General features: G+C 43.2%; 1 protein-coding gene across 1 annotated transcript in view; it reads left to right on the top strand.

Annotated features, from left to right (window-relative positions):
* The window catches only part of LAMA2 (laminin subunit alpha 2), a 549,054-nt gene that overhangs the window by 163,881 nt on the left and 371,567 nt on the right, over positions 1 to 13,606 (top strand). Inside the window, exon 5 of the mRNA XM_048490901.1 lies at positions 12,737 to 12,916. Coding sequence (XP_048346858.1) covers positions 12,737 to 12,916 — 180 coding nt within the window. The remainder of the gene's footprint in view (positions 1 to 12,736; positions 12,917 to 13,606) is intronic.

Below are 13,606 nucleotides of genomic sequence, written 5' to 3'. Positions count from 1 at the left end.
GGTAGGGGCACTTATTTCCCACAGGGCTCTGGTGAGTCTCCTGAAGGCGATCATCCAACTTTGCTGAAGTTTGCTTAGGAGGGGCACCCAATTGAAGGTGAAGCTGGTGCCCACAGAACGAGTGCCCAGCCATCCAAATTTCAGCAAAGTTGGCTGGTTCCTGGGGTGTTGTGTGGTTTCCAGGCTGTATGGGCATGTTCTAGTAGCATTTTCTCCTGATGTTTCGCCTGTATCTGTGGCTGGCATCTTCAGAGGATCTGATGGTAGTAAAGCAAGTGGAGTATATATACCTGTGGAATGTCCAGGGTGGGAGAAAGAACCATTTGCCTGTTAACAAGTGTAAAGGGTGCAGTTAGCAAGCTTGATTTGCATGTGTTGGGTGGGATCTACCCATTTAGCATGTGAGTAACCATGAAGATAGCATAATCAATTAGCGAGGGCATCTGCATTGTAGTAGCCTGGCCTTTTGATACCTTTGATTGCTTACTGCCTAGAGTGGTGGGTGGTGTTCTGGGTGGTGTTCACTAGCCCTTTGACTGCTTACTACCTGGAGACATCCTTTGTCTGGGTGGTGTTTATTAGTCACTGTCTTGATTCTAGTTTTTCAGTACTGGTAGCCAAATTTTGTTCATTTTCATGGTTTGTTCCTTTCTGTTGAAATTGTCCATTTGCTTGTGGATTTCAATGGCTTCTCTGTGTAGTCTGACATAGTGGTTGTCAGAGTGGTCCAGGATTTCTGTGTTTTCAAATAATATTCTGTGCCCAGCTTGGTTTATCATGTGTTTTACTATTGCTGGGTTTTTTTGGCTTAATTAGTCTGCAGTGCCTCATGTTCTTTGATTTGTGTCTGGGCGCTGTGTTTGGTGGTCCCTATGTAGACTTGTCCACAACTGCTCGGTACACAGTAGACTCCTGCAGAAGTTAGAGGATCCCTCTTATCCTTTGCTAAACGTAGCATTTGTTAATTTTTCTTAGTGGGTCTGTACATTGTTTGTAGGTTATGTTTGTCCATCATTTTCCCTGTACGATCAGTAATTCTCTTGATGTATGGTAAGAACACTTTCCCTCTGGGTGGCTGTTTATCTTCTTTCCTGTGGTTTGACATTCCACAGATATATATACTCCACTTGCTTTATTAGCATCAGATCCTCTGAAGTTGCCACCCACAGATGCAGGTGAAATGTCAGAAGAAAATTCTACCATACAGCCCAGAAACCACACAACACCCCAATGATTCTGGCTGTGAAAGCCTTCAACCATACATTGAGTGGTTTCTTTCAGGATACTCATCAGCAGCCCTGCGGGAAAGAGGTGCCCCTACCCAGAGTAAGACCGCCACAAAATCCCCCAATCCAATCTCTAGCACAGGGCATAACAGCAAACCCCATTGAAGTCCATGGAGGGAAAAACAGTTTGGTGAAGTTTGATTCAGGGGGTCCAACATTATGGACTACCTCAAAGGGGTAGCCTACATCTCCTATTAACTCCCATTGGAAGCAATGGGGGATGGGGCACCCCATTTGGGGGTCCATAACTTTGGATCCCCTGAACAAAACTTCACCAAACTTGGGTAGTATCATCAGGAGAGTCTCCAGAAGATACTCTGAAGTTTTGTGCTGCTAGCTTTAAAATGCACCTCCTACAAGCCAAAATCCAAAAATACACCAAAAAAGTAAATAAAATCAGACGGATCTGAATTATTTGGCTTATTCGGGTATACAGATAATTCTACATCGAAATAAAGCTGAAGCCGAATTTTACTGAATGTTTTTGGTATTGCTCAAGCTCAGTTATACTCTCTCATTCAACCATTCAAAATCCTGTAAACATGACTTCTATTCCCATATTCACCTCTGGCACTCTTTTCTCACCCTTCCTCGTAATAGTGTTCTGTCTGAAGCACTTTCTTCTGTTCTTATCAGGGGATGCTGTACATGAGACTGCACACTAGTGGGTTTTACCGGATTAACTGCATGTGGGCACATTTGAATACAACTATCACACATACTAGGAACTTCTTTTTTAATTGTATTTTAATACGCCTCTTTTATCACCTTTCTCTGTTCCTTTTCATAGCCAGTAAAATTGATATTATTATTTTAGGCCTTAATCCATCTTTCCTAATATCACTACACAGACATGCACAGACATGCCATCTTAAAGACAGGGCTGGGGATACACTTATGACGAATCCTACACTTGTACCATTCTTGTTTACTGGGTAACATTTGCATTGTTTTCCAAGCTAGAATGGCTTTCCAAATTGTTCTCAGTAAAGACATTTGATAATCTTTTGGTGCCTTGTATTTTAACTAGCCTGTAAAGTTGTTCCATGCAAATACATTTTACTACTTTCAAATTTGATTAGTTTACTGTTTTAGAATAAATTAGTTCTCATAAAAATATTACGTATGCCTCAATTTTTTTTTAAAAAAATAGCTTATTCACTTATAGTAATGTAAGAATAAAAATCTTTTACTGCACTTGGAAATATAAAACCTACTTGTGATGTGTTGGTTAAAAGTGGCAGCTTCTAATGTGGAGAACTGGGTTTAATTACCCACTCTTCCACATGAGCAGCGGACTAATCTGGTAAATCAGGTTTGTTTTCTCACTCCTATATGTGAAGCCTGCTGGGTTGCTTTAGGCTATCATTCCTACTTGTGGTGTGGGGGTTAAAAGTGGCAGTCTCTAATCTGGAAAAAACAGGTTTGATTCCCCACTCTTCCATATGATCAGCAGACTAATCTGGTAAACCAGGTTTGCATTCCCACTCCTACACATGAAGCCTGATAGAGTATCTTAGGCTAGTCACAGTTGTCTCAGAACTCTGTCAGCTCTATTTACATCACAATTTATTTGTTGCGGGGAGGGGAAGGGAAGGAGTTTGTAAACATCTTTGGCCCTTAAAGGTAGAGAAAAGCAGGGTATAAAAACTACTCTTCTTCTTTACTTTTTAAAAGCTGAAATTTAGATTTCTATATTTAAATTCCGGCATGTGCTTCTATTTTAAACTTATGTACCATATGGTAGATTCTTGGAGGATTTAACAAAACATTTCATTTTTCCTGCTCACAGTTTTGATATCTGAAGTAAGATACTTTGCCAGGAAATTCACAGAGCGTAGTCACTCCCAAGACATTTCAGATACACACACACTGACAAAATTCCATCTGTTTGGCAGTGTTGCTCAAAGTGTTTAGGTTCACTTGCTTTTCAAAACAAAGGACATTCTTGTCTTGGAGGGTTTTTCAGTGTTGTCTATTCAAAGTTGTTTAAATTGATGAATATTTTCATTTTTTTCTGTGAAATCTTAATATCTGCAAAAAAACCCTAAATTATTTCAGAGGCCACTTAAGGCTGGGCATAAAAAATATAATAAGAGAAGGTATCAATCTGAGTTATAATACATTGTATTTTGTAATATCATAGTGTATCACTGAAGAGCACTTTGTTTAATGTATTTCTTGCCCACCTTTCTCAGAGAACAGAGCCATTATAGGTTGGATATTATAACATCAATAAAAATGAATTAAAAAGCACAAAAGTAGCTGATAATGAAGATCAAATGCAAGCTGTGAAGAACTGCACAGTAAAATAGAGGATTAGAAGTGCAAGTCAGTCAGTGGAACAACATGCTATCACAACAGAGTGGGGGGGGGGGACTTCATAGGAATGGGAAATCACCCTGGTTTGATAAGCTGACTTGCTCACTGTTTGCTGGAGCTACAGGCTGACTCAGAGAGGGGAGGAAATATCTCTCTGAGAGGAAAAGTTTTGGGAGCTTTTGGATTTGGATTCCTGTGAGTTAATGTTAAGTCCTTTAACTGTGTTTGTTAAACATCTTATCTGAGGGGATTTTAGTCAGGGAGTGGACCTGATTTGAAATATACTGAGTGCTAGTATGTGCTGAAAGCAAAAAATGTACAGACAGGAAAACTGGGATTTTTATTTACTGGTCAAGGCTGAAATAGAATAGTAGTGAGACTTTCCACAGGTGATCATAAATAAAAGGGAAGGGAATGCATCTTCTGGGTGCAGAAGAAGACTTCCTAAGCCAGTTAGAACAGAAATTATACACCCAGGCGGATTTCCCATCTGGCGTATTAGTATTTTACTACAATTACGTTAAGATGGAGATTTATGTGAAGTGGGAACCTAACAGTGTCAAGGCTGTATGTGTACTCTGTGAAAGGGCACCAGCCTGTTAGAATCTAAAGTCATAGTGAATCCATTAGCCAGTAACATCTAACTGAACCATCTTAAAGTAAAGAACCTCTCATAACATCTAAGCAACTGAAGAAACTTACAATGCTTGAATTAAGAATTGTGTGTGTGACAAATACTGAAGTTTGTATATAGTTATCTCTTGCCTGATTTCTATCCGCTGAAGTATCTCCTGATCCTATCTATTTTGTTCAGTAGATTTTACTTTGCCTCAGTTCTGATCGGTACCTTTAAAAGAATGATTTCTCATAGATAAAAAGGCTCACTTCACATTTTTGGGGTTTCTAAGGCTGAACAGGCAAGCATAGAACACCTTATATCCTACCATCAAAACAGTTCAGTCATAGAAAAAGTGGGAAAACCTGCCCAGCATAGTAAGCCTGAGCCTGCCACCAATAGTTAGGAGGATGTAGAGTCAGTGACAGCTTCTGGCTTTTAAAGCCACAGGCATTCATTTTTTCATTGTATTGTCGAAGACTTTCACAGCCAGAATCAACTGGGTATTGTAGGTTTTCATGGCTATGTGGCCATGATCTGGCATCTATGGCTGGCATCTTCAAATGCATGTCATGGTAAGATGTGGAGAGAAATGCCTCTGAAGATACCAGCTATCAATGTGGGTGAAACCTTAGGAGCAAAAACAACCAGACCATGCCTGCACAGCCTGGAAAACCCACAATACTAAATTCATTTATTATCTCGGGAGTTTTTAACCCATCCAATGTAAGCTTTTTTGACAGTTTTGATTCTCTGCAAACCTAGGACTTTTTCAAGGTTGTAGAAAGCTCTTTGTCCATTCACAGCTTCAGACTTCAGATTTAAGTATCCTTAGATTTGGCCAACTTTGCTATTATCATGTAGACATGTGGGAAATTGCAAGGATTTGTGGGAGGCATCTGTTTCCAGATGTGTTTCCTCACTCCTACATTCCTGCTGGGTGACCTTGAGCTAGTCACAATTCTTCGGACCTCTCTCAGCCCCACCTACCTCACAAGGTGTCTGTTGTGGGGAGAGGAAGGGAAAGGAGATTGTAAGCCACCTTGAGTCTCCTTATAGGAAAAAAAAGGTGGGGTATAAATCCAAACTCTTCTTCTTCTTCATCCCCCCCCCAACTATTTCTGCTTCCCTTAAATTATGCTTCATTGATTGTTAGTGAGTGTAAATCCCAGCTGATTAAAATGCAGTAAAATGTCAAGGGCTGTTCATGTCATGTTCTACTTCAACTAACTCAGTTCCCATAAGAATATAAGCAAATGTCAGCTTAATGAATTGTTTGGCAAATATTCTATATGCTGGACAACTGTACCTCACATTAGTGACACAAAACTTCTCTTTGTTCAATACATCACTGTCTTCATTCTCTTTCACCTGAAACTTAAGATTGGTTCTTTCATACATTCATTTTATTTCCTACAGCAGTACAATTCTTGTATTTGTCATTTTTGAATGAAAAGTAATTTGTCAAAGGCATTGTCTTCTGTAAGATATTTAAAGAGATTGTTCATTGTCAAAGCAGTGGTTATTAATAAATCACACTGTAATATGAAATTCAATTCTCCTGAGTTATATTTGTCATTCAATTTTTTCCCCATTTTCTCTCTTACTGTTGAAGCTAAAACAATGTATTATATCAAGCTGAAGCTTTCAATGATAATTATGTGTGCTGGAACCTACAGAGGTTTAAAAAAACACATGATGTATTGCAACATTGTGTCATAGTTGTGTGTGTTGCACTACAGCAGTGTTTCCCAACCTTTTCGACATCACGGTACCCTTAACCTCACTCTTCACATCTCTCGGTACCCATGCCATCCCCCCCACACCTTCCCCGCCCAGTACCCCTGCTTGCCACCCCCACCTTCCCTTCATAAGAACATAAGAACATAAGAACAAGCCAGCTGGATCAGACCAGAGTCCATCTAGTCCAGCACCCTGCTACTCACAGTGGCCCACCAGGTGCCTTTGGGAGCTCACATGCAGGATGTGAAAGCAATGGTCTTCTGCTGCTGCTGCTGCTCCTGAGCACCTGGTCTGCTAAGGCATTTGCAATCTGAGATCAAGGAGGATCAAGATTGGTAGCCATAGATCGACTTCTTCTCCATAAATCTGTCCAAGCCCTTTTTAAAGCTATCCAGGTGAGTGGCCATCACCACCTCCTGTGGCAGCATATTCCAAACACCAATCACACGTTGTGTGAAGAAGTGTTTCCTTTTATTAGTCCTTATTCTTCCCCACAGCATTTTCAATGAATGCCCCCTGGTTCTAGTATTGTGAGAATCACAATAAATCAATTACATTAAATCAATTACACCCTCCCAGGGTGAAGGGAAACACTGGGGGGGGGGGATTGGCTGCTGACCTTGCGACAGGCCCTGCCCCTGGGCCAGCTCCATGTCCTTGCTGGTGCCGGTGGGAGACATATGCAAAAGTGAGGGGGGGCCAGTAGCGTTGCTGTGGTACCCCTGGGACATGCTCACGGCACCCCAGGGTACCATGGAACCCTGGTTGGGAATCGCTGCACTACAGGTTATCTGCAATTGTTCCTGGGCAAATGCATTTGTATGCGCCCTGTTCATTGTGAATACACTAGGAGTAAACAGGCTCATGTTCAACACATACTGTGCCCAGCGCCTTACAGTTTTGGGTCTGAGACCATGAGGACTTCCTATCACTTTCCATTTGATTGGAAATATAGAAGCCATCAAGTAATGAGTAAGAAGTTCCTTTTGCTGGCTCTTGAGACTTTAATATGATGTTTTTACTAAAGTCTTTTAATTAATGTTTCAGTGTTTGGGTTAGCAATCTAAGCACTCAGGATGAGGGAAGAGTTTTGGGTGCTGGTGATCACTAATAGTTTAGAATGCCTCATGTGCCCTTCTTTCTTAAACCTTTCCCGCCTTGTGCTGTTTTGTGGTAGTTGAATAGAGTGAAGGGGAAGAGGATGGGCTCTTCTCCCCCACCCCACCCCCCAACTGGGAGATGTGTCAAGCTTGGCTTTGTCAAAGGCCACATGTAGACCTGCCCCTTCGTCAGATAAGCTTAGCCTTCCCCAAAGAGGCTGAAGTGGCGGGACAAAAAAAACTGTGTTATATGCTTTAACTTGCTTCTGACTTATGACCTGCAAAATGTTCTCTCATTGAAAACCTTGCTCAGGTCATGCAGCAATTAAAGTACAGTAGTTTTCCTTTAGTCATTCTAGCTTCTAGCAAAATAATTACTAGATCAAGCAGGGCTAGCCCTGCTATATACCTGGAACAACTTGTTAATTACAATTGCAGATGAGTCATGACTAGAACAAGGTGTAACTCTTTTCCCTCAGTACATCTGCAAGGTCGCTTTTCTAATATTCCTCAAAATGAGCGTTGCTGTCGATTCTGTCCTGATACAACTGATTCACTTTCTCATATTTTGCTTTACTGTTCAAAATACAACAAGATTAGAACTGATTTGAGGACTGTATTACAAACAGGATTTATTCTCCTTTCTGATAAGTTAAAATGGCTAAGCTTCTAAATAATTTTAATGTTGAAATCTCGGAAGCTGTTGCTATATTTTTACTCTGTGTACTACAAGTTGTGCAATAATGACCTTCTTATTGTATTTGGAATTCTTGACACACACCGGTTTTATGCCTAATAAAGGTTTTGGATTGGATTGGATACTAGATCAAGCTTTTTTCTGGGCTTATCAAACTATGAAGGAGCGTGAGGTGTGTTTGGTGTTTCCAATGTTAAATTTATTATAACATCATAAAAACCTAAACTAAAGCCTAAGGCTTTTAAACCTAAGGCATAAAACTAAAACTAAAAATCAACTCTGAGATGGCTACAACTAACAGATAGGGTAGTCAAAAGATGTTATGGCCCCACAGCATAGGGAATGGCAACTCACATCAGCGGCTGGCTTCCCCAAAGGTTCTGAGGAACAACTCTGTTTTGCAGGCCCTGCAGAACTGTTCAATGTCCTGCAGGGTCCAGATGGATGGAGGCAGAGTGTTCCACCAGGCTGGGGCCAAGACACTAAAGGCCCTGGCCCGAGTGGAGGCCAGCCACGTCATAGAGCAGCTAGGGATTACCAGTAAATTGGCCTCTGCAGTACACAGAGGCCGAGTAGGGACATAAGGGGACAGACAGTCCTTCAGATATGAGGGCCCCAGGCCGCGTCATGCCTTGAAGGCAAGTACCAACACCTTAAAGGTGATCCAGTATTCAACTGGGAGCCAGTGCAGGCAGCGCAGGATGGGGGAGATATGGTCCCGCACTGAACACCCTGAGAAGCGTCACGCCGTCACATGCTGGACCAGTTTCAATTTCCGGATCAGCCGCTAGGGAAGGTCTACATAGAGCAAGTTGCAATATGCCAGTCTGGAGGTGACCATAGCATGGATCACTGTGGCTAGGTCAGTCTGGGAGAAATATGGGGCCAGACGCTGAGCTTGGCGTAGATGGAAAAATGCCATCTTGGCCATGCGGGTCACCTGGGTCTGCATAGATTGAGATGAGTCCAGGTAGACCCCCAGGCTACAAACAGAGGAAGTTACCGAAAGAAATGATGACAGATCAGCCCAAAACTCCATACCAGCTGAGCAAGGGGTCTCATATAGATGTTAAATAACAAGGGGCACAGGAGAGCCTGCTGTAGCACTCCACATTGAAGTGGGCACTGCTGGGAGATCCTGTCCCTACACCTCCCTTGATGACTCCAACCCCTTAGGTACGAGGCAAGCCATTTCAAGGCCACGTCTTGGATCCCTGAGGTGGCCAGGCGGTGGGCCAAAAGATCGTGATCGACCATATCAAATGCTGCGTTAAGATCTAACAATACCAGCGGTGCCGATCCACCTTGGTTGAGCGGGACGTGGAGTGTATCTGTGACAGCGGTAAGGACGGTCTCCATCCCATGCCCAGCATGGAACCCGGACTGGAAGGGGTCGAGTACTGACTCATCCTCCAGAAAGCTCTGAAGCTGCTCCAACACAACTCTCAATTACCTTCCCCAAGAATGATAAGTTTGGGATGGCCCAGTAATTGGCCAGATCACTATGATTATGTAGGGTGGTGAAATTATGTAGGGTGGTGAGAACCACAAAGGATTGCGAAGAGCTCCAAGCGGACCTTGATAAATTAGGTGATTGGGCTAAGAAATGGCAAATGCAGTTCAATGTAGCAAAACGCAAAGTGATGCACATAGGAGCACAAAATCCAAACTTCACATACACGCTACAAGGGTCAGTGCTATCAGTCACAGACCAGGAAAGGGATTTGGGCGTCTTAGTTGATAGTTCCATGGGAATGTCAACTCAATGCATGGCAGCTGTGAAAAAGGCAAACTCTATGCTGGGGATAATTAGGAAAGGAGTTGATAATAAAACTGCAAGGATTGTCATGCCCTTAATAAAGCCATGGTGCGACCGCACTTGGAGTACTGTGTTCAGTTCTGGTTGCCACATCTCAAAAAGGATATCGAAGAGATAGAAAAAGTGCAGAGAAGGGCAGAGAGGATGACTGAAGGATTGGAGCACCTTCCTTATGAGGAGAGGCTGCAGCGTTTGGGACTCTTTAGTTTGGAGAGGAGACATCTGAGGGGGGATATGATTGAAGTCTATAAAATTATGCATTGGGTAGAAAATGTTGACAGAGAGAAATTTTTCTCTCTTTCTCACAATACTAGAACCAGGGGGCATGCATTGAAAATGCGGGGGGGGGGGGCGGGGCGGGGAATTAGGACTAATAAAAGGAAACACTTCTTCACGCAACGTGTGATTGGTGTTTGGAATATGCTGCCACAGAAGGTGGTGATGGCCACTAACCTGGATAGCTTTAAAAGGGGCTTGGACAGATTTATGGAGGAGAAGTCGATCTATGGCTACCAATCTTGATCCTCCTTGATCTCAGATTGCAAATGCCTTAGCAGACCAGGTGCTCAGGAGCAGCAGCAGCAGAAGGCCATTGCTTTCACATCCTGCATGTGAGCTCCCAAAGGCCACTGTGAGTAGCAGAGTGCTGGACTAGATGGACTCTGGTCTGATCCAGCAGGCTAGTTCTTATGTTCTTATGATCTAACGATGGTCTTTTAAGAGTGGGTGGACCACCGCCTCCTTCAACCCATCCGGAAACTCATCGTGTTCAAGGGAGTGATTGATGATATTCAACAGATGGGGCCACAGCCTTTCCTGGCACGCTTTAATCAGTCAGGGCAGGCACAGATCTAGGGGACAGGTCTAACAGCAGCTAGGACCCTGTCCACATCAGACTCAGCAAGCAGGGCAAACTGGTCCAAAACCAGACCTGAAGACAGCAATGGAGCCTCCAGTTCGCTAATTGTCTCCAAGGTGGAAGGAAGGTCGTGGCAGAGCACCATGACTTTATCTGCAAAAAAGCTCATAAAAGCCTCACAGCTATGAGCCAATTGAGAATTTTTTTGAAGCCTTTTGCAGAGAGGACAAGGACTGAATAATTTGAAATAGTTGAGCCTGGTGAGAGCTTGCAGACGCGAGAGAGGACGAGAAGTAATCCCTCTTCACTCTCTTCATCGCCATCTCATAGGCCATCATAAATGTCCTATAGGATGATTGCACTGCTTTGTCACAAGACTTCCTCCACACTCACTCTGGTCATCTGAGCTCCCGTTTCATGTGGTGCAGGTCCTCAAGGTGCTAGTCACAAACAGGGGTGCAGAGGGTGCCAGGGATCAATCACCTCAATGGCCTGTGAGTGCCTGGCATTCCAATCTCTAACCTGGTCACCAAGTGTTCCAGTGGGCTCAGGGTCCCACAGAGCATTCAGAAAACCAATTGGATCCATAAGTCTCAGCATGTGGGCAAAAATGAGCCCATCAGCCCATCGCCTAGACAGGGTTGGCATGGCAAGTTCATCCGAACCTTAAGGACATAATGGTCAGACCATGGCACTCTGTCCACAGAGGATAAGACAAAGTCAACACCTAAACCGAACACCAAATCCAGAGTGTGACCAGCTTCATGTATGGGGCCAGTAAGGAGAAGCCCAGCATCGCCATGGATGACACCAGGTCCGCAGCCACTGAGCATGAGGCAGAATCTACATGGACATTAAAGTTCCCCAAGATAATGCATCTTGGGAACTGCAATGCCCAATCTGCCACTGTCTCTAGGAGCTTCAGTAGGCTGTTCGCTGGTGCACCTGGCAACCAGTACACTACAGGACAGCCAATTTCTCCAAGGTATCCCCAACTTCTCCAAGCTGACACATTCAAAACCGGTGATCCTCAGGGCAGGGAGTGCCCTGAAGGGGATGGATTCCTGGATGAACATAGCCACTCCCCCCCCCCCCAGCCCTGTGTTTGTAATTGGTGGACGCACGCGAAACCCGTGGGTGTGGCCTCGCACAAGGTGACTGTCTCACCATCATGCACCCAGGTCTCAGGGAGGAGGGGGTCGCTGCCATAGCCACCAAGAACTTCCTGCAGATGGAACAATATAGCGATCAGAAAGACTTGGCTCTCCCATCGCCGCGGCATTATCAGCTCTGAAGCCTAGGAAAGTACCACAAGGAGACTCTTCTCGATATCCTGTGGGGCCTCTCTCACTGCCCCCATCCACTGTCCGATAGTATCACAAGTAGGACCATAGTCACAATTCGCAGTTGGGCAACTCCCACCAACACCGATTTCCAGTTCAACAGAACACCCTAGTGCCAGTATCTGCCCTCTCACTGCCGGTGAGTTGTTGCTGTTGTTGCCAATCCCCACAAGGCCACTCTGCAGCTTAACATGAGCCTGGCAGCCGCCAACCCCCCTCCGTTGAGCTTGCCAAGGCTGTGTGGTTCTGGCCCCGTTGTTTTACTTTTGCCCTACCAACTCTCAGGTAGGGGTAGGCGGCATCTGTGGAGTTCCTGGCAGTGTTCTTGGTTCTTTCGGCAGTGTTTCCAGCTCTCCACCAGAGAGCAAAGCTGAGGGGAAAGGGAGCTTCTCTGTCACATAGCCAGCTTCCCTAGGAGCACAAACATCATAAAGGCAGGACCTCTCCAAAAGAAATGACAACCTCTTGGGTTCGGTTAAAGCAGAGAAAAGCAGAGAAAAAGCAGAAAATTCCATTGGAGCACATTTTAAAATATGTGTATTTTGAAAAAAGATCTGGGCAAAACGTTCTCAAAACTATTTTCAAACATCATAGATAGGTATAATAATGTAAAAAGTGTAATAATTCATTAACAGTTAATAGAGGTCAACATAATTTGTTCTATCATTTAAAAGAGTTGTTGATTATATATGTATGCATAAAGAAAATATGTATATAACAAATAGGGGTATCATTTGGTACTTTTCCCCCCTTCAGAAAAAAATGTAGATCTGGCAGTGGTGGTAAGTGTGAAGGAGAAAGAGATGTAAAGGCAGGCCACTGTTCTGTTGTCTGTTGTCTTGGCCACTGTTGTCTTGGCCACTGTTCATGAATTTCATGGTTGTTCTGGTAGTTATAAAAGTATTGACAATATTCATAAAATCCCATCCTTTCAATTATTCTGTCTTGTAGATTCATACGTCTTTGATCAATGGACGGCCAAGTGCAGATGACCCTTCTCCAGCACTATTAGAATTTACCTCTGCTCGCTATATTCGTTTGCGATTTCAGAGGATACGGACGCTGAATGCTGATTTAATGATGCTTGCACACAGGGATCCCAAAGACATTGATCCAATAGTTACAAGAAGGGTAAGTTCCAGCAAAGCTACTAGATTGTCTGTTTCCAGTTCTCTTAATGCAGCTGTTAATAATGGCTGGGCTTCAAACAAGAATGAGAAATCTTTTCTTATTTTCCCACTTCCTCTCATTGTCGCAAATGCATTGCTTTGAAAACAAAGGGAAATTTTAAGCACAGTTTCATATAATTCATGGACCTTAGGATCTGGCTGTTCAAACAAAAAAGGTCACATTTCAGTGATGTTACATGCATTTAAAATAGTTGTTTACATCCTAACAATTATTTTGTTTACCTGCATTGGAAAACAATGTAGAATAGTTTAGTTTTAATTAATTTATTTTGTTTGGTTTCTAAAAAAATTGGCATGGAAGAAGAGATGTTTGAAGAGGCCTCTGCCATTCAGTTTTTATTACTTTTGTGTTTTTAAACATGGGCAGACATTTCCCAGGAATTTCCAAGATTGTGGAACTAATTAGCTATAGAATCCCCCTGCCAAGTGCTTGTGCTTTCTATATATGCTGTGAAAACAGGTAGAAACATTCTCTCAGGTTCCTCAAAATTCTGGAGAATTCAGTTGAAGGTAATCAGAGCAAAACCCCTGCTTTATAGACACAATACACCATTTTAACAAGGTAGGTGTACAGTGTAGTATGCCAAAGTGTAGTCATTGTTATAGACATAAGGAGCAGCAGTGGCGTAGG

Source organism: Sphaerodactylus townsendi, linkage group LG01 (assembly GCF_021028975.2).
Source record: "Sphaerodactylus townsendi isolate TG3544 linkage group LG01, MPM_Stown_v2.3, whole genome shotgun sequence".
In the NCBI taxonomy this organism is placed as follows: domain Eukaryota; kingdom Metazoa; phylum Chordata; class Lepidosauria; order Squamata; family Sphaerodactylidae; genus Sphaerodactylus; species Sphaerodactylus townsendi.
The sequence above is the reverse complement of the archived record's forward strand: the minus strand, read 5'-3'. Positions and strand labels throughout refer to the sequence as shown.